A 22,007-nucleotide genomic window follows, 5' to 3' on the forward strand; every position below is an offset into this window, starting at 1 on the left:
ATGAGGGGACTGAAGTTAAATGTGTTTGGTAGGGTTGGCGTGGTGGGTGCTACCAAATATGCAAATAAATAAATAAAACAAAAAAACAAAGACACTGTCCCAACCCTTTTCTTTTGAGACCATGAGGTGTCTTTTGTAAAATCTGGAAATAGCCACACACAGTCAGCTGTCTAAAAGCTCAGTCACACTAGAGTAAAAATAAGACTGCATGCTCACTGCGACTAGAAACAATCTGTACTTGCCTGGTGATTGCACTGATTTTTTTCACACTCAGTGACATATTGCAAGTAGTTGCTGCAACCAAGTGAATACCCAGAGGTTGAGCTTGCAACACAGCAGCCTCTGTCTGAACCATCCCGATCTGATTTGGACACACTGAAATCCCTCTCAGACAGTTTGCAAATAATTGCCATTTAATTTAAGGATAAATGCAATTTCCAACATGTTTCAATCAAACTAAGTCAGTCTGCACTGACTCTACATGATATCTATTTGTCTGATAGACGTCACTTTGCAATAGGTGACTCAACTCAGCTGGTTGCCAGGTATTTGTATTGTGGTTATTGTGTTACCGAGCATCCGTGTCATTTTGCACTTGCTGTCCCGCAGCAACTGTGCCACTATTTGTTGAGGAATTCCTGAAATTCTGTTTCAGATCTATGAGGTTCTGCCTCGATATTGAATGTAAGACGTTTGTTTCTGTGTATGTAAATGACAATCAATTTGTGATTTTTTGATGATTTCTAACAGTTACCAGTTGGTCCCAGACCAAAAGGAATGAGATCACTAGGTCATTGCACAAAGCTTCAACCATTTTGGTCAGTCAGGTCAGTCTTTGTCGTGAGCTAAGTGAACTGTTGCGGTTCGCTTGTGGGGTGGTTGTGGCTCAGGAAGTAATTGGAAGGCTGGTGGTTTGATCCCTCTGTGCATACCAAATCATGCTTGGGGAATATACTGAACCCCAACCTGCTCCCATAGTGTTCATCAGAGTGTGAATAACATAGACTTTATTTATCGCACACTGGGAAAATTCAGTTGTTACAGAAGCACAATGGTCAGCAAGAAAAAGTGAATTAGGGATATATTAGACACATTAAAAATGTAAATAAATAAGAAAAAGGTATAAATTATCTTTTTAAAAGGCAAAAACTTGAATATGTGTAATGTACATGAAGGAGCTGTGATAGCACTCTGCAGTTTACAGCTGAAGGAGCTGCTCAGGGCCTCTACAGTCGAATGCAGCAGGTGAGAGGTGTTGTTCATAATGGATATGAGATTGGCTAACATCCTCCTCTCACCCACCACCTCTATGTAATCAGGGGAATTGTCCAGGACAGACTGGCCCTCCTTACCAGTCTATTAAGCCATATGTGTGTAATGTGTATGAATGTTAGACAGAAAGCCCTTAAGCATAGAGAAAAAAAATCTGGTGTGAATGGCGCTTGTAATAAACACTTTGAGTGCTCAAACAGGGCAGAAAAGTATTGTATAAGAACCAGTCCATTTATTTGCTGTATACATCTTGTTATTTAAAAAAACAACGTTAACTATCTGATACAATTTTGTTAACTTGGAAAACTAAAGTAAATTAATATATTGATGCAATATTCTTATTTTTAGTATTTGATTGTTGAATGAAATGACTAAAACTAATAAAATCAAACTAACCTAAACATTTTCACACAAGAAAAACTAAACTCTTCTCTAAAGAATATGTTGATCCAACAGATGACTAATTATTTTTTTTTAAAACATTAAAGGTTTGTCATTCAGAAATGATTCCACCATCTGTTACATCTGTATGCCTCTAGCATACATGAGTCATCGCTGAAATTTCAGACGCAGGTGTAAAAGGTTCAAGAAGCATTTAACTATTCAAAGTGTGTTTAGTAATTATTTTTGCTTTCCTAACACATTTGAACATGAGAAAGCGCCTTAATGTTTTTTGTTTGTTTGTTTTTTTCGCCCTGTGGGAGTTTATGAACAAAGAACAGCTGACATCAGCTGCCCCAGCTCCCCTTTAGAGACTGCCAAGTGCACATACCTTTTATCTAAATCCACCTTTGCACATTATGTTACAGATACTTGCATTGTGATTTAAGCCCCTAAAACAAACAGTGCCATGAGAACTGCGCTGTCAAGGGACCTTATATCGACTCTGTGCTCAAGGTCACACATTTATCAGTGGGTGACCTTGATCCCTGCACAGAGCTAATGGCACACTGTTCACAGTGTAGCAGATAGAAGGATGTGGCTTACAGTGGATGGCAGTCTTGTGTGATTTATGATGTTAAACTTCATGAATCTGTTCTTTAACCAGCTTATCTACCAGCTGCACCAGCAGCACCATGCACATGAAAATTCTGAATCTGATATGAGCTGTGCAGACATTCACTGTACAGCCCCCAGTGCAACCAAGACAGACCCTCAAATAGCCTCCTTCACAATGGTGGCGGGGCAAAGTGATATTATCATGTCAAGAATATATCCAGTCATTTTCCTTTGAGGGAGACATGTGAAGTGTGCCTAATGTTTTGCGAGAGGGAGGGTAGGAGACTGGGAAATCTCACTGAATTACTACAGAAGAGCGCTCATCCTTGAGGAATTTCAGGTCGTCCTTGTGAAAGGCTACCATCTTACACACACACACACACACCAGCCCCCCACCGCTCCTCCTGCATCCCTGTCTCCACCCCTTCCAACGAAAACCCCCCTTTCCATCCTCCCTCCACCCTCCGCTTGCAGATCACCGTATTGGTCGCTGGGATGGAGCGGCGACTGCGCTCCAGCGAGCGGTTAGCGCATGATCATGCGTTTGGCCGGTCCTTGCGTGGGATGCTGTACAAGTCCGCGGAATAAGTGGACAGGTGTAACGCGCCTTGTTGAATGGGGGAGGCTAAGAAAAACGCCAAGACACACTCTCATCTTACCTTATTCGTGAGCGCACAGCAGCCACTGGCTGCGCCCCGTATCCGCAGCCGTGAAGGGTTTCCCCCCCTCCCGTTGTAATATTTATGACAAAACGGAGGCAAATTATTCCGGTCACGTTTTTGGCTGACAGCCGGCTGTCCTGGAGAGAGCTGGAGTGAATCGGGGGTCCAGTGCTCGAGAAAGCGCAGCGCACCGACACCTGCAGTAGGATGTAAAGGGAATTCCCATTAACCAAGCTGGTAAGTTTAACATCTGTCTAAGGCACTTTTTCTCATTAGACTTGCTTTTATTAATTCCTAGTATCTTAGGCATAAGATACTAGTCTCATTTGACTAGAAAGGTTTTTGGCTGTCAAACGGATACTGCAAAATAAAACAAATGCTGGGTCTCTTATGGCGGGATAAGACAGTTTTATTGCATCTTACAGGCAACAATAACAAATCACCCTGGTGTCAGAACAGCACATTAGGGGGATCTTTTTAATCGCTTTTTTTCGTTCTCAAATATAAAGTGATCAGCAGGACAGCAATCTTTCAGTTTGTGACGGTGTAGATAGGCTTCATCGTTCTGTTCAGTAACAGCAGACAATAAGTTTCTTGTATTGCAGTAAAAAATAAATCTAAATCAAACCTTTTTTTCTTGTTTCTTTTTTTTGGGGGGGGGGGCACTGTGCTGTTTTTTGCTCTTTTTCTCTGATTCTTTTTGAATATGATCAGATGATGATTTTCATCCTCCAAGTCCCCCATTTTTCAGAGACCCACAGTGATTGTTATGCTTCAGCCACATGCATGCGCCACGCTTGGTGAAGGTGCACCGTTTGATCGTTTTAAGAGCGAGGACTCGGTGCATAAACTAACGTTTTGACGTTTAATGTTTTAGTCAGATAAAATTATTCCACATTAAACATGATTTGTTGGTCTCCAACTGTTATAACCCACTGATATCATGATTTCAAAGGACATTTTATCAAGGCTCTCCTGCATTTATTTACATATCTTACATTTATGCATATATGCTTAATAGCATAATATTTTTGGCCGAGCTGCTGCCCTTCATCAAAGCCTGCGAAAAATATCAATATTAATGACTGGATGGTTTGTGCTGTAGAGTTTTGATTTTATGTAAAAAGAAAAAAAAATGTGATGATGTCTCACCGTTAAGCTCCCCGGTCTACCTTAAATTTCCTGGAGGAAATAGCAATGTTTTTTAAAGTCTACATTATTATGTTGATAGTTTCCCGCAGACTGTCTCTTTGAGTGAGGAGCAGGACTGTTTTAAACACTCCTCTCTTCTTCATTAGATATAAAATAGGAGAGCATTGGTACACTGGTCTTGTGAGATAGGTTTCTGTCTGCCAAACAACTTTGCACCTGCAAAGCAACACATTTTCCAGTAGTTACAGTGGTGCTGCCCGTTTGCAAGAAGTCATCTGCATGATAAAAATGAAGGAAAATATTTTGCTACATAGAATCATATTTGTGCATAGCAGGAAGCTTTTTATTATTGCATTAATTAATTCATTAATATGAATTAAGAATTTTTATCAACTTTTTTTGTTCACTCATTTCTCACATTCTCCCGCATTATTGCACTGAATTCCTCTTTCACACACCCTCTGACATGTCGTAATCACTTGTAACACCTAGCGCTATATATACTGCAATAATGTGTCAGCTAATTACAATTTCTGCTGAGCTCAGCCTAAAATACTGGGGCATTGTTTTTATCTCAGTGAATCTAACTAGAAAAAAATACATATAAAAGGGGGGTCACTGTTTATTTTTTACAAAGATAAACAAAACGCATTCAAAATCCAGCTAAAAGGGGCTTGAAGAGTACTCTTCAGGAACACAACCATATCAGTTTTGGTAACTTTTAACCCTTTTTTGGACAAAGATGCATATATAGTAACTTGATTTGGAACATAACAATAAAACCTGTTTTTAAAAAGTCTTGTAATAACAAAAAAGATGAACTCTCTCTGTTGTTAAATTGTATGTTACACAAGACAGATAGATGTATTTCACATGTAGCTTCATGTTGAGTGTCATGTATCAGGAGTACAAGCATGCAAAAAACTACGAGTGAAAACCTTGTTTTTGTACATGTGTGCTCATTTAAGAGCTCTGTTTCTTTTGCATTCCCCGCTGTGAGTCTCAAAAGGGCTAATTGTTTCAGTGTTTTTCCATTTCCATTCACTCTTATATAGTAGCAGCTTGTATGTTTGCTTTGCATATGGGTCATTATGTGTTTGCGATTATGCGTGTATTTATAGAGGAGCTTTGATGCTGCTGGTGGGGACGCATCACGCATGTCACTCTAGATGTCGCAGCACAGTCAAAAGCAGCAATAATTTGTTTCAGCGCAATAAGCAATGGAGTACTGTACTTATAATCTGACATGCTGATTTATATATCAACACTGAAGTGGAGATGATTAAAGGGTACTGCAGGACAACATCAGTGTGGGAAAAGTACACAAGATTTATGGGAGAGCTGTTCCTTTGCTATAGTAAGTTCCCAGTTTCTCTGTTGGCAGAATCTTGTTCTAACACAACTGATTGTTTTATTATATCCCTTTACTTTTTATATGTAAGGAATGTGTCAAATTTGTGTTTAATTGTCAATGAAACTTTCAACGAGTTAAGTGTCACGTTCAATTTTTGTTTGCTTGTTTGTCGTGAATACGTTTTGATGGATGTGTGCAAAATCACTCTGCAGTCACTGAAAATCTAATTTACTGCTGTCCAAGCCTCCAGCAAGGTTTAAAAGCAGCTGTAATTAAGGACATCTGTAGTTAAATTAATCAAACAGTGTCTATATTTGTATGTACCTAATTAGAACAATATTTCCACTGCACTGGTCACATCCTTTTTTCGGTTAACCTGAATCATTGATAAAAGCTGTCAGACCTCTGTGCTATTTTTGAACATGAGGTATAAATGCGCCCACATTCGTGCATAAAATTGTCAGAAATTAAAAATATTTTTTAAAGAAAAGCAGCCTTGGGAATAGCACAACAAAGAAAACTCAAGACTTAATAAATGCCATTAACTTCCTTGTCCACAGATAGAGTGATAAATGATGGCTGAGATTGCTCTTGCTTCTTTTCAGTGCACCACCGGTCACTGTGTGAAATTAAAATCCACACTAAACCTAATTTCCAAATAACACTGTTCCTTGATGTGTGTGAGTGTAGAGAAACAGATAGGTGAAGCAGATGAGGGGGATGATAGTAGAAGCACAGCACACGAAGAGCAAATATAGAGTGAGGATGGAACAATACATCATTAGAAAAGCAGAGTGTAGTGAGCATGTGTAAACAGACTATCAAGTAAAGACAGGCAGAAGCAACAAGGAAGAGAACTCCATTATTCCACCCGTCTGTATACTAACACTGCAGGTTTTTGTTTTTGCTTTGCTTACATAACATATTTGCTTATGATGTAATATAATTACATGTACATATACCTCTGCTACATTGGCTGAAGGTGTGTATAGAAATTATGGTGTTATGTACACCATGTTTGAGCATGTGTTTGTGTTCCCTTTCTCAGATTAAACTTCTAAATGTCATCAATATAGATGCTTACAGTGAATCGTTCCCCTCTTGGCCAATCATGTCCTGTCTGCAGGAGATGAATGAAATTAATTGAGATTTAATTGCCTTCTAGAGTGAGATAGCTCAATCATTTTAACCTGGTGCAGACAACTTCATCATCACTTAGATTTACTCCACTGCACTGAAATGCTTTCAAATCTTTTTTTTTTCTTTAATTTTCAGCTTTTGGACCTCTTGAGCTGCTCCCCAGTTCTCCTAAGCTCAGGCACTGAGTGGACATTGAGTGTGAGTCTGCTTCAAAGAGCAGAGAGAGAGAGAGTGCATAGAGAGATTTCTCTCTCTGTAGGCACTGATTGAAAGCAAGGTCAGGTTTAGTTTAATCTGACTGGGAGCACTACATTAGTGCAAAATTGTCCCATTAGCTTTGAATGATAAATAAAAAAAAAAAAAAAAATAAAATAAAATAGCTGCTCTGTTGCTGACACACAGTTTCAGTGGGTCACTTTCTTTTACACCCTTTTTTGAGATTTTGACCATTAGTAGTGCAGTGGAGCAGTGTCGTTATGCTTGAGTTGCTGTTTTTGCTTGTACAAAGCTGCTCATGCACAAATCAGAGAGCGACAATGGTCTCATGCTTTTATGCTTTTCCACTGATACAACCTTAATGAGCCAACGATTGCAGGGAAACATGCAAAACATTTCGATAAGCCTAAAAGAATTAACCAAATTCGATGTTATTGTGCAGTGAACTGAGCCTAGTCAGGATTGATAACATGAAAATATGCTTGTTTAGCATATGACTCCACAGAACACAGTGAAAAAGATCTTATCTCTCTCTTTGCAAATGCAAAGAAAATAAAGGAGCCACAATCCAACTTGCTGTTTTGTGTTAAAAAAACAAAAATACAATCACTGCATCATTGATTCAAATCTTGCACAATAAGCCTTCATGTGTGTGGGGATACTTTTCTTTACATGTACACTATTGTTTATTCTGCTGTGTTAAGCAATCTTTCCAGATGGAGGAAAAACTTAAGTGTGTAAACCCAATTAATGCACTTGTCAGGATTTACTCTGTTGAAACAATGCTGGATGCCTTCCCAGAGAAAAACAGAAATTTCATACTGAATATCCAAATATTATGGAACTCCAGATTCCCCCAAGGCAGCTAAACAGCATCTTTAACTGTCCACTATTTATGAACCCCTGATATAAAACTTTGAATGCAAAATTTTTGCTATGTATGCCCGAAGCCCTGTCATCTTTAAGATATAAATGATGATGTTTCTTTCTGTGTTTGCAGACATAATCTAACTGTTTCCACAGGTTATGTACTAGATAATTTGGTAACTAAATCTAATGCAAGTTTTCAGCAATAAATAAAATAAGAGTCACCCTTTTATTAAAGGATAAAGAAAGACCAATCCCACCATCCTGGGATAAAAGCTCATGTTTGTCTGAGACTTTGAGCATTTATGAATTGATACATTTAGTGTGGCAATGTAGATATGTGTAAAATAACATGGATTCAAGCTACTCTGTGCTAAATAAGTGGCGCTAAGCCTGTTATCACACAGCTGCTGGTTTGGCATTACCAGAGTGTCATTAAAGTGGCCGCAGAGCTCACACTGTGACTTGACTATTTATTCACAACACTCCAGTACAATATAAATCATGAGAGGTGGGCACAGCACTTGAGCGTGATGACTCCATTCAGACTGGCCATTATTCCTGGTGGAAAATGCTGCTGAAATGGAAAAGTGGAGGGACACATTGCTAATCACAATCACTTTAGAGCACATAAGAAATGAAGCAGCATTTATCTATCCTGTTTTGTTGTCTTATATAATTGCTAATCCTTTCCATTCTGTCATTATGTGGCAGTGGACAGCCTCCTCCTCCACCTCATCATCATCATCATCATCATCATCATCATCATTATTGTTATTGTTATTATTGTGTTTTATTTATGCTTTGACCAGCTCTCACACTTGATTTTAATCGCTGCTTCTTTTAGAAAGCTGTGATTGCACAGCAGCCTTGATTAGTGCTTATTGATGGGTGGTGTGTGCAATAACAAAATTATGGGCTTGACAGTTTAGAGCTGGATAGATGATATAGAGGAGTATCTTTAACGAAAGGGGGAGCCAAATGAAATCCATCGAACGTGCTGTCAGGTGGTAACGATGTCTCACACCCTGTGGACCAGAGCTGTTTAGGGACCAGAGTCTTATTTCTATACAGAGCTGAACTAATAGATTACATACCTGCCTAGCATGGCATCTTTATTAATGTCAAGGTAGCAACCTGTCAGAAATAATGTATCATATAGAAGATGTCTGGATATTCTAGTGTTGTGTTATTTTATGCGTCTCTGATGTAATTTGTGTAATCCATGGGAGGCTCCTTGCACAGTTACATTATAAAGCTAGTTTAATATTAAAAATCACAGTCTGTCCTGAAGGTCTTGAGGGATTACACAAAGATATTGTAGAGTATAAAAGCAAAGAGCCATGTGCTGGTTGTAAGATAGATGGTGTAGGGGGGTGATGCTGCAACTATTCAAAGGAGAAATGGATTGTGGTAGTGAGCGGGGAGCAGACTTTCCCCTCGAGCAAGCACACAACTCAGCATCCATCTGCACACCCCTAAGCCTCCCTCCTATCCATCACTCCCTCACTGCACCTACCTCCTGCTTTTATCTTACCTCCTGCTACCCCCATACCTTTCTCCTCCACTTGTGTGGCTGGGATTCAGCAGTTTCTTAAGCACACAACATGTCATTCACCTCAGATAGCAATCCATCTTTCACTGTATCTGTGGAGTGCAGACGGGCAGGGAGAGCAAGCAGAGACGTGGGCTGGCAGTGGGTGGCAGTTAGTAATACATTGTGGACTACATCGTGTGCTTGTATGTCTTTGGTAAGCTTGGTAGGATTTATGATAGCCCATTTTGAAATTTTTATGGGTTTGTGATTGTTTGGCCTCACTTAAGAGAAGTGTTGTTGAGTTACAGGTGGATATTTCCACCTGTAACAAGCACACAATAATGATGTTGTTGTGTGCGTTTCTCCCGAAGTTCCGAAAGCTGTCCTGATGAGGAGCACATTAGGTAGGTTGGTGCTCTCACTGAACTGGATCTATTGCTGGCCTGTCCAGGCTGCTTTACTGGGAGCCTGCCAGGGATGCTGCTGCCCAGCTGGTGGCTGCTTGCCCTTAGTGCTGCGAGATGAATTACATGGGAAAGTTAAGCCTTTGATCGATTGTCTTGTTGCGGACATCAGGAATACCTAAGAAAACCATGAGTCAGCGTGCCGCATCCGCCATCATCCTGTTTGCATTCACTTTCCCCCCTCCTTATCTCCTCCCCTGTCCTATCACTCTCCCTACTGATTTACTTTCTTCCCTAAATGTCAACTTTTGGTGATAGTCTTGTCGAATCAAAGAACAAAGCCTTTGTTCACATTTTACCATTTTGTACTGACATTTTACAAGGAAAAATCCATCAGAAAAGGAGATAACAGTTTTTCCATATTGTAGATAGGAACCTAAATAAGCCATAGTACAATGAAGCTTCCATCTTTGTACTCAGAGGCAGTGCTCTCTTGGTACAGGTTAATATTATAACATTTTCCTTCTCTCATCGCTTTTGGTAAGAGCCTCGACATTTACATAAGAACACTGACAATCTGACGATCTCCATCCTTGAGGAGAGAGTCACAGTTAAATATCCATCCATCCATTCTCATCCACTTATTCTTATCAGGGCTGTGGAAGGGCTGGAGTCTATCCTTGCTACCATAAGGCAAGTGGTGGAGTACACCCTGGACAGGTCGCCAATGTGACGCAGCACAGTTAAATAGTTTTAAACAAATTAAAAGAGATATTTAAGTCCATCAGGAGAACTTAAGAACTTCTTGCAGTAGGAGACACCAAGTTGACTAACTTAAATCAATCCACAGTGCCAGTAAAAGTACTGCTTACTGCATGGGAAAAAAAAGAGCTGTATATCTGTCATCCTGAAGTGCCTCCATTTCATATTCAACCTTTGACACCTTTGTCTTATTTTTCCAACTTACACTCAGATTCATGAATCACCCAAAGACAACAAACTCTGCAGAGATTCTGTGGATATTGTCTTCTGTAAAAATTAGTTTCTTCCTCAGATAGATGCAGTTTGAGCACTAAAAGCTTTCTGTTTTTTTTACATAATTGGCCCATCATCCCAAGTCTCATACATACCAACCACTGTCACTTCTATATTGCCTAGGACTGAGGTGAAAATTGGAACATGATCCTAGGCACAGATCAGCACTTTCAGCAGCAGCAGGTACTGCAGATACCCTGCCACGCAGCAGCACGATGGACTGAGGTCACGACACGCAGGACCAGATTCAATAAACTGTTTGTGCTTCACTGCAGACTTGCAAGGAAAATGTGTGTGTGGTTCATGTCCAGGGAGTTCTACTAGTTTTGAAGTGAATGTCAAGTGACTTTACCAATTGAGGTAGCATAATGGAAATGACTTTATAGTGTTTTTACAAAGTTGGGTCTCGAAGCCAAGTTCAATGAAAGGAAAGCAGTAAAAAATATAAAAACAGCGGTTGAGTAAACACAGGTGGCAAAGAGCTGTGCCATTAACTTGGAACCTGAATTTTATCTTGACTTCTACTGAGCTACTGCTTCACTCTGAACTTGAGCAGGGTGGATTTTGTCAGCTCCCTGCTAGCTGCGATTGGAACAATGTATTGTACTCTTGCTATAATTATTTATATACAACCTTTTCTTCATCTATTTTTCTCCTTTTCCTCGCTCTCTCACAGTAAGAAATATGGCAAGAAACACCTCACGCCATGTTGTTTTAGATGATGCCTGGGACGCGAGCATGCCGACTGTTTGTCTTGTGCTGGGAAGAAGTAATTAAGCCTCTGGCAGCAAACTTGTTGTCAGGAGTACAAATTAAATACATGGAGAGCTTGTTTGTACCTGTGTGCAGAGTGAATGCAAGATCACAAAGCAGGAGGAAAGTTCGAAAAGAAAGGAGGAAACTGAAGTTTTTGGCACTAACGGGATCTGCTTTACTATTCACCCTCTGATAATGTGAGAACAGGCTTGACAGCTTGTCATCTCCTGCCCAACACCTATAACGACCCCGACAGCAGGGCCCAGGAAGCTGTGAAATCTAGGACACAGTTTGTTGTTTTGGAGAGAGTCATACAAGCTACAGTAAATGAGAGACCAGATGTGATGAAAACATCTGTAAAGCCTGAGTAAAATCTCCCGATGACAGCTACTCATTCGGTTCCGCACCGAACCAAGCAGTCATTGTATTTCGCTTTCAGTACATGATTGTAAATTCTGCTGGTGATTGATAAGAGAAGACCCGTGGGGCTACCCAAACCAATTTAGCAGAATTGAACAGTGCTGCTGCATTAAACTTTAAAATTGCTTCTCAGATTTATTTGCCTGGTTTACCACTAAAGGCAAAGTCGTTTTGCAATGTAAAATTTTGTACATGCCTTAAAAATGTAATAAGTGGGATACTTTGTTTCAGGGCTGAAGGAATACTTAAAAAAAAAAAAGTTTCTTAGCCAAACTTTAATTCTAAGGCACATTAATGCAGGGGTAGCTGGTGTTTGTGTTGCCAGACAGTGCTACAGCATGATCTGATGGCTTGACTATGATGGCTGGGAGGAGAGGATGTGGTAAATGGTGTGCAAGGAGGCATAAGTGCGACGAGAGTTTCGCAGGGAAAAACAGACCAGAGACAGACAGCCCTGTCTCTTTAACCCTGTTCTCAAACATTGTTGTATTTACTGTTTAATTTATCAACTGCCTGCTCTCCACAACGATGGCCCAAAAGGTTGAAATCAGAGACAATGGAAAGAATTTATCTCTAGGCAGCAACGCTTGTCCTCCCTCGATTGTGGGCAGAGTGGACACTTGACTTACTGTCCCATGTTTAAGTACAAAGTGGTGTTCTACAAGGGTATGTTCAGGCCATAGACTCTATAAAACATTGACGTAGCTTCTGGAGCACAAACATTAAGCCAATGCAGAAGTGCATTAACCCTGCATTCGATCTGAAGACCACCAGAAGACGATAGCTGTGGTTTCAGGAAGAGGCTTTCTGTCTTCCTCTGTAAGCACTGTCCTTCTGAGTCCATGGGCTCGGGCCACGTCGCCTGAGCCCACTTTGTTGTGCTCAGTAGTGGCTTACGTATTTGCTTTGTTAATCAAAATGATGCTGGTTCAAGCCCAGCTGAAAACCAGAAAGGGTATCTGGTATAACTGTCTACCACTTACTTTAAAATCATTAATGACATTAATCTTTGAGACAGAGATTCAACATTAACAGAAATACCTGTACTTTTTGGGATTTAGAGATTGAAACTTCAAAGGATCTGTTTTTTGATTGTAATTACGCTCAAACCTTTTGGATAACACTTCAAAATTGGTTTTCTGAAAAATACTATCAAGCACCCATATTAGAATTTAACGATATTAAACTTGGTCTTAAAATGATGGACAGGAAAAGGGAATTACTGTACCACATCTTTGTTATTATGGCCAAACAATTTATCCACAGATGCTGTTTCTTAAATAACGGGCATAATTTTCAGGAATAACATGATTGATTTTTAAGAAGACATGAAACATAAAAAGTAAACAAGCCTTGGACATTGCAAAAAACATTCACCTGTTGTTTTGTGATCAGACATCTGTATTTTATTTATTATCTTCTTAATAATTTATGTCATTTTTTTTTCTTGTTATTAACAGTTACATGTGTGCTCGAGTAATGTCATGCTGGCTATGTTTATGGTTCTGGCACTAGCTGGTTAACTTCAGTGGACATCTATGCAACACAATACACAGACATCCTAGCAGTTAATGTTGGGTTTACAATCAATCCAAAAATCTGTTCCTTTCTTTAACTTCCACCTCTTTTTTCAAACTTTCAAGCAATCGTACAATTTGTACCTCTAAGTTTGTTTTTCCTGTCGTTCCCCCGCCTGTCTAAATTGGCAATCACACTGTTGATGTAATTTCAGCTGGCAAAGTTTCCCCTTGTTTACAGCCATCTTCTGTTGCCACAACTCACTCAACCCAACAACCCACTTTCTCACAACACCCACACCCTGTGACTGATTGCAAAAAGGATGCCACAATAACACAAAACACTTGTTAGAACTAAAGAAATAAATTGATTGATGATGATTCTTGCAACTTTCTTCAGTTATTGCAATAACGACTTGCACGAGCAACCTCAGGTGAACCTTAGTGTTTTAAGTTCTCACTAAAAGAACAGAAACACCTGTGATTTTTATAAAAACTCCCCAAAGTTTACCCGTCTGTCTGCTTTAATTTTATTCTCCCCACGTCCCTGTAAAAACTAGGTTATTGTCAGTTTTGCTGCCCGCAGGTCGAAGTCACAGCTGCTCATATAAAGGCCTTCTGACATTTTGTCTTGCTGGGAGCAAACACATGCTAACTTTGATGTTTTCTACTCTATTGCCTCTGTCCCTTTGTAACTCTTACGGCTTCATCCCAAGTATCCTCTGTCGCAGGAGTCATTAGCCATAGAAAAGGATAAATTGCACTTGTTGAAAGCTATGCCGTCTGCTCTTTGCCGGCCCGCTACACAGTCATCCTCTTGTAATTATTGGCAGGACAGTTAAGAGTAAAAAATGATGACCTGGTGTTTGCTGAAAGAGATTGACTTGTGGATAATTTTATTCTCTGTTTTGTTGTCGCAATGTCTGTGAAAAATACAGTTTAGGTGACAGGTGACTGTTGTGTTACACCTTTCAGTTTATGTCAGCCATTTATTGATTTAAAAGTCTTTCCCAACCCTAATTTGCCACAGTGGTTAAACAACACTCACATGTGCTGGAAAGCACAGTGCTGACAATGTTGCCACTGCGATTGGTTTAAGTGAGTGTTAGCTCCATGACACTCTGTTGCAGCATGTTGTTCGCCATATTGATCAAAGACAAACATAACCAATATCGCTAACATTAAAAGATCTAAGCTCACTTAGTTTTAAAGTTTCACTCCTGTGATGAGGTCTGTGAATTGATTCAGTTTTTATGATTCTGAAAAAATAATCATAAAAATCATAAAAACTTCAATAATAAAAGTGGAAAACACCACATTTTACTTTCGGTCCCCTGAGCCATGCGTGATAATGATAAAGTAAAGAAAACATCTTAAACTGTAGTTAAAACACAGGAATTGAACACAGTCACTCATAACTGTTTTATCCGGCCTCTCAAAATCAAAATGAGACCACAGGTACACTTGGGAGGGTGTGACAGGAAGTGTGTTTATGTGCTCCCTCGCCTCAGGCTTGTTAAATTGGCAGATCGATGATGCTTTAAATCAATGTTCCAGCACCACCGCAAACCCCATGAAACCCATTAGCGAATTAAGATAGACCACTGTTCCGCATTGAGTCCTGCTCTGCCTGCAGGTGCTTTCCACATGACAAATGGGAGGGAAACTGTGAAATAAAACAACGAGAAAAGGGCAAACAAGAGGGTGAGAACAAAAAGTGTGGCAGAGGAAAGCTTGGGTCAGCGCTGCCGCTGATCTGTAGCTCTTCTTTAGACAGACACTCGAGGGAATACTTTAATTCCTTAAAGAAAATCATGAAGGCATCTTCTCTTGACCTAATCACTTTGTATGATTCCCTCTAATGCAGGAGAGCATCCAACCAGCCGTGAATAACATGCTGTACATGCAAAGCAGTCAGCCAGCAAACTGAAAGGCAACAGAGTAGAAAGGGATGTGGAGGATGTAGGAAGGAGAAGGAGAAAGAGGGGGTGTGGAGAGAGGATGCCAGGGGAGCTGGTCTTTCTCTGATAGCATTGTTTGTGCGCCACTGTCTGTGGATCATTGATCTATTCGTCTTCGTTACATTTCCCTGTGAGAACTATTAACTGCTGCCACCCTCAGTTGGCTGCCTGCAATGTTGACATGCACTGCAAATGTCCTTGCTACCAATGCTCCTGCCACCTCTGCTCCTGAAAGTAGAAGCTGAAGATTTTATATAGCCGGTGAAAAAAACAAAAAAACAGAAAGTTGATTTAACAACAAAGCTTGACACTTATTGGATTTGTACGGGTATGTCGTAAATTCACAAGGTGGGTTGTTAATCACTTAGGAATGGGTACTCGTAGAGGTAGATGTTAGACACAACACATAGTACGTCACTGACATCTTGACGGTGCAGGTGTGTTGGTTTATTCCTGTTTATCTGTATATGCTTTATCCAGCCAGCTTTCTGACCCACATAATGTATGTTGCATAAGAATGAATCAAACATTCGCCCACTCATGTTTATGAGGGAATCTTTTTTCTTTTTAATTCTGCATACTATGTGGATTATAGGTATATCACAAAAACACATCTTCACTCGATTGTTAAAATCTATACAGCTCAGAGATGCTTTGTCTCTGTTTAATTCATTCAGACCTTCACGTACACCCCGAGACACATCCTGCCCCACATCCTCCCTGAGTTGTTACCACTGTCTGTATGAAGCATGTTGTTGTTTCACTGTTGAGGCCAGCGAGACATCATGGGTCATCAGCAGCAGCTTGAACTGCACCCCACGACTCCGCTCGACTGCCGAGATCACTTTCACCTCCCTCGTAGCTTCAGCTAGTAGCTTCCCCTCGCTTGTGAAATTTGACAAGTTTGACTTGTACTTGTTGTGCAGCGTTATTTTTGAGTAAACTGACTGCCGAACTGCTTGATCACTCTCTGTCTCTCTTTCTCTTTCTTTTCTCCTCCATGTCTGTTCTTTTTATTTTTCTTAGATACAACCACATCTCCTCCATCGCTGTCTCCTTTGAGCCAGAGAAGAAGGGAACATGGTCAGGTACGCCGGCCTCTGTTGCTATGTGTAAAGGACTGCCGCAGCGTCAATGGAGACCGAAGGCTATCGTGACCTCCTGGAGACCAGTGATGGCCAGGGGGTAGGCCTGCTGGATGGAGGGAGTGAGGTGGGCGTGGAGGAGGGCTGGAGCACGCCCTACCCTCTGGGCTTTCAGGTGTCTCTGACCACTGTGCTGATGCTGGAGCTTGTGTTGGGCTTCAGCAGCAACCTGACCGTTCTTGTGCTGTACTGCGCTCAGTCCAACCTGGTGGACTCAGTCAGCAACCTGGTCACAGTCAACCTCCATGTGCTCGACATACTGGTGTGCGTGCTGTGTCTGCCACTCACTGTGGCTGTGATCCTGCTGCCAGCAAATGAAAATGGAGTTAGCAGCCTGGCCACACTTTGCTGCTTCCATGAGGCCTGTGTGACGTTCACTAGCGTGGCTACGGCAGTCAACGTGTTAGTAATCAGCTTGGACCGATATGACATCTCAGTGCGTCCAGCCAGTCGTCTGCTGACCCCCAGACGTGCTGCGCTACTCCTGGCAACTGTGTGGGCCTTGTCTCTCGCCGTTTTCTTCCTGCCCTTCCTTGAGGGGGACTTCTTCTCTTCAAGGGCTGAGGATGGTGAACATGAGGAGCTGGAAAGGCAGAACAATGACTCTCAGCTCATCACTGAACAGACCACCACCTTTTCCTCACTGTTCCCTTCCTTATTACCCACAACTACACCTCCATCCCCTTCACAACACCTGCCTCCAGTATGGCAGAACAGGACATTGCTTTGTGTTGGAGGGCAGGGGTATTACACAGGCTTGGCAATGTATTACCACCTGCTCCTCCAAGTGCCCTGCTTCTTTATCGCTGTGGCAGTTATGTTGTTCACTTACTCCAGGATCCTACAGGCTCTCAACATCCGCATCGGCTCTCACATGATGAGGAGTACCCGTGCAAAGGACTCCACCTGCAGGATACGCTGCAGGAGGCAGAGGAAGAAGAACTTAAGCCTGCCCACAGAGGTAGTGTCCTCCAACCAGAACCAGAACCTCAGTCATCCTTCCCTCATTCCCTCCCCCACGCCTACACCGACATCACCCCCGCCACTCTCCTCCATGCCCCAAGGGATGTCTGACAGTGGAGCAACAGTCACCACTGTCAGCACTGCAGCGACCACCCCCATCGCAACCACACCCGCCACCCCAGTTTCTCCAACCCCACCTTCAGCCTCAGCTCAGACCCACGCCAACACACCACTGCCAGCTTCCTCCATGGGTGTACAGGCCTCAGTTTCTGCCATCATCGCTTTGCGGCGAGCAGTGCGGCGGCACCGGGACCGTCGGGAACGTCAGCGTCGCGTCCTAAAAATGTCCCTAATCATCATATCCACATTCCTCGGCTGCTGGGCTCCTCTGTCTGCAGTCAATGTTTTAATCCTGTGTATGGGTCCGAGCGACAGCCTGGTGCGGCTCCGTCTGTGCTTCCTGGCGATGGCTTATGGAACCACCATCTTTCATCCTTTGCTCTACGCTTTCACCAGGCAGAAACTGCGCCGCGCACTCAAAACACGTGTTAAGAAAAGGGTCGTTTCACTTCTGCAAGTGGACCCAGCTCCTAGTGGGGGGACAGTTATTCATAACTCTTGGGTAGAGGGAGGAGGCAAAAGAAAGAATCGCAAATCGCGGGTGGAGGCCAGCGATGGCACTGATCGGTGCCTCACAGAGGCAGTGAGGGAATGAGGCTGGTCTTTAGAGTGTGGATGTATGAATATGTGTGTGAATTTGAAGAACTATATGTATCTTACCAAGACAATGGAGATGGATTGTATAGATGAAGTGTAATGATCCATGGGGTGTGAGGAAAACTGACAACCAGCTAGCTTATAAAGGTCAGGAGAAAGTCTCTTGGCCTCTTGCTACATACAGATGTGGAGAAACATGAGCTCTATTAGAGTCTGCTCTCCTTACCAAGGCTGTCATTAGTCCACTTTCTGACTGACAAGATGGCCAGTGTGTCTCTGTGACAATACTAGTCAAAACTTTTTATGACAACATCATAGCCATGACTGCTAATAATACTCACATCCACCCCAAATGTAGGGTAAAGGATAGATAACCGCGAATACATACAGTACAGTGTTGCTCCTGCGTGCACTTTCAACTTGCATGTGCATGTACATATGCACAGGTAGATGCACACACACTCATCCAATTATTGCACATTGATCTATATTTAATCATTATCTGTGAAAGCACATCGATATCTACCTGCACAGATATTCTCAGTGACAAAAACAAAATTATTAATGGAATTCTCTGTTTCCCGTTCTTTGCTTTATTTTTTTCATGCCTTAATTGAGTTATTAGTATTCTTATGGTGCTGATTGTCCTGCTGTATGTTTACAACAATGTATCAACTTCGAGTGAACTTGTTTGCATATAGAGAATCAAAGGCAGATAAATGCAAGCATTGAGATTCAAAGTTTACAGGCTCATACTAAACCAGGAAACTGCAAAAAATGAAGAAGACAAAAAACTGATTTAGACCTGATTTTCAATAAACACCATGTTTTAGAAGAATGTGTGCAAGCAAAAGCTAAAAGGCATGAGTTTTTATTTTTTGTTTGTTTTTAAGGAAAAATGAACTTTAATGACCACGGTTATGGAGAATATTTGTATGATAGCGTTTGTTTGCAAGTGTGCATGTATGCATGTGTGTTTGCAAAAGCTGCGTGGTTGTGTAAATGAAGAAATGTGTGCGTGTGTCACTGATTATGTGCAATAAACGAGCAAAGCAATGACCCAGAGGATGTGAACAAAGAGAGTGTGAACAAAGACCTTTTGGCTTTCAACATATGTGTAACAGAAAGGCAAAAGGAAATCTTCTGATTAACGGGGGGGGGGGGGGAGCTGCTGAACATAAAAGTGAACGATATAGAGAATATGTAACTATGTATAAATGGCAGGAAACTGCTAAAAATACTGCTGAAAAAGGATCAACTTCACTTTTAAAGTGATAATTAAAGGGCAATATTTTCTGAAAACTTCAATAATAAAAGGCTCTCAAGTCACAGCAGGTTAACAAGCATGATGAACTTGAGAGATCAGAACGATGGTGAAATCACCGCAGACGCGAGACACCTCTTTGTGTTAGCTGTTTGTTTCTCTGGCTAGCAGAGTTACTGCTTTTGGTTAGGGGTTTGAATGATCACAGAGACAGACCGCCTCTGGACTGAGTCCTGGACATGTTGCACAATATTGGTGTCTCTTTTTCTCCTCAGGGCTTTATGTCAAATTCCCAGACTTGTTGGACAAAAAAAAAACAACCAAAAAAAAAAATAAAAAAATGAAACAAACAAACAAACAAAAAAAAAACAACCAATAAGCCAGCCCTCAATCAACTGTTGTATTATGGGTGTTGCAGTAAGTAAAGATTTATGTCCATTAAGTAGTTAGACTACACTTTTAACTTTGTATGGACTCAAGACTTGGAGTGCTCCTTCGGAGGGCTTTGGGCTATCTCCTCTTTCATCCTCACCCCTTTTACACTATTTGTGAGACAGACAGAAGGCAGTAATTATTGTGTATTCATGTACATTTTTTCAGGGATGTAAATAATAAAGAGTCTGAGTTAGGTTTTAGTCCAAATAATAATACTAATAAAATCTTTTACTTTGGCCACAATCATCTGCCGGACAGAAAATCAGCCATTGTGATAAACTCTTGGTGAGCTGGAAAGTTACTGTAAAGAGAAGATACATGTAAGTGAATTTGTGTTAATACTGTATGTGTGTACACTGTACTGTACATTTATGACCATGTGTATAGAGAAATATTAGTATTGTATAAGATTTATAATATGTGTCATTGTATAGAGCAGAACAGCATCTGTATTAAAAAGGTGATCAAAGTCCATCTGTGTCACTCAATACTCATATCATGTCCAAGGTGATTGTTTTTGTCAACACTCAAATATTGAACTGCTATTATTAGCCAATTTAGTTACACGGGAGAAGCTGTTTTCCCACATGTCTGCGTCGAGTCATTTTAAAAGTGGTTATGGCTCAGCGGTAGTGCAGGTTGTCTACCAGCTGAAAGGTCAGTGCAGTCGGGATGACCCTACTTTATCCATCAACAGGGAGTGTGATAGGTAGAAAGCACTTAAGGGATGTCTGTGTCAATGTGACTTGTAGTCTAAAGCGCTTTGATTGTTCAGAAATGGTAGAAAAGCACCATTCAAGTAGTATCCATCCATGCATCAATTCTCTTTAGCTTATCCTTAACAGAGCTGTAGGGGGGAAAGGAGCCTATCCCAGCTGTCGTAGGTCGAGAGGCGAGGTACACCTCGGACAGACTGCCATTCTGTCGCAAAACTAACCATACAAATAGTAGTCCGTTTCTGATATTTTATATAAGAAAACTTTCTATTGGTTAGAGGTACTTGGCTAGGAGAGGAAAATGTGAACACAAAGCCGAGCAGATCATATAGAAATGATACAGATTTCTAACCGAACAACCAAGAAGACCTTTACTACAGACAGACTCGATCATCATTCAGAATTATTGCGGACAAGTATACTGAAAGGTCAAACAGTCTTCACTTCAAGTGATGTCTCTCAAATCTCAAGACTGTTTAACATTTGACAAGGATGTGATCTGTAAAGAGAAGAATAAAATATGACATTTGCGTCACTTTAATTATGAGCAAAAGCTTTTAAGACAAATGAAAGAAAGACATGAATAATGTGATTGGTCTTTATCATAATTGCACCCAGTTATCTGCAGTTTTAACAGAGAACTGTTTGGATTCATCGGGACAACTTGGGAATTCCTCCATCCCTTTTTCTCTGGACCCCACTACCCAAATCTGTCTCTTTTTCCCCAGCTGTTCCTTCCTTTCGACATCTCCTGTTTCCGCTCCCTGTTTCTCTGATTCCTAAATTTAGAAACTCCGTCCCAGATACTTGCAGTATTTAGTGCTGACTGTAGTGAACCCTCACTATGCATCACTCTGATGTGACAACTGTGCTAATATCCAATAATAATGAAGATGAAACCTGTTATTCAGGTAAGCATCTGTCAAGGCGGCTCAACCGCTTGATGTTGACACTTCATTTTTAATTTTACCAGAACAAATTGGTCTGCGCGCGTCACGCATGCACTTGTGTTTGTTGCCTTACTGATTTGAGCAGTGAGTCAAAACTGTACATTCCTCCATCCTGCTTGATAATCTCATCAGTCCCCCTCCTCTTTCGCACTTCCATTTTCTTCTTTGGCTCTCCTTCTCTTTATTCTGCCGGTCTGCATCTCTCTCATCTCTTATCCACACTCAGGTCTTCAAGAACAAAAGCGAGGAACAGCTGCAGTGTCTGTGAAGGGAGGAAAGTCACCTTGAGGGATGACAGAGGGACAAAAATGGGAGAGAGAGATTGAGAGAGAATGAGAGGCAGAATGGAGGGGAGATTAGGGGGAAAACAGAGAGGGGACGGGAGGCAGAGAAACTGGCATTGTGATATTGTATGACTAATAAAGGGACAGCACTGCATCACTGCAGAACCCTGTTAGAAAAAAAGAGAAGTGTAGAACGATAAGATTAGCAGGCTTTATGGTTTTCTACTTTAGGCCAAGAGGA

General features: G+C 41.2%; 1 protein-coding gene across 1 annotated transcript; it reads left to right on the plus strand.

Moving 5' to 3' along the window:
* Nucleotides 1–1,750: 1,750 nt before the first annotated feature.
* On the plus strand, nt 1,751–20,288 carry LOC120731622 (G-protein coupled receptor 22). Its single transcript, XM_040028723.1, has 2 exons — nt 1,751–3,170; nt 16,319–20,288. Exon 2 carries the CDS (start codon nt 16,427–16,429, stop codon nt 18,113–18,115), a length of 1,689 nt encoding a protein of 562 aa, XP_039884657.1. The 5' UTR covers nt 1,751–3,170; nt 16,319–16,426; the 3' UTR covers nt 18,116–20,288.
* Nucleotides 20,289–22,007: the final 1,719 nt, after the last annotated feature.

The sequence above is a fragment of the Simochromis diagramma genome, unplaced genomic scaffold (genome assembly GCF_900408965.1).
Source record: "Simochromis diagramma unplaced genomic scaffold, fSimDia1.1 OVJJ01000483.1, whole genome shotgun sequence".
NCBI lineage: Eukaryota > Metazoa > Chordata > Actinopteri > Cichliformes > Cichlidae > Simochromis > Simochromis diagramma.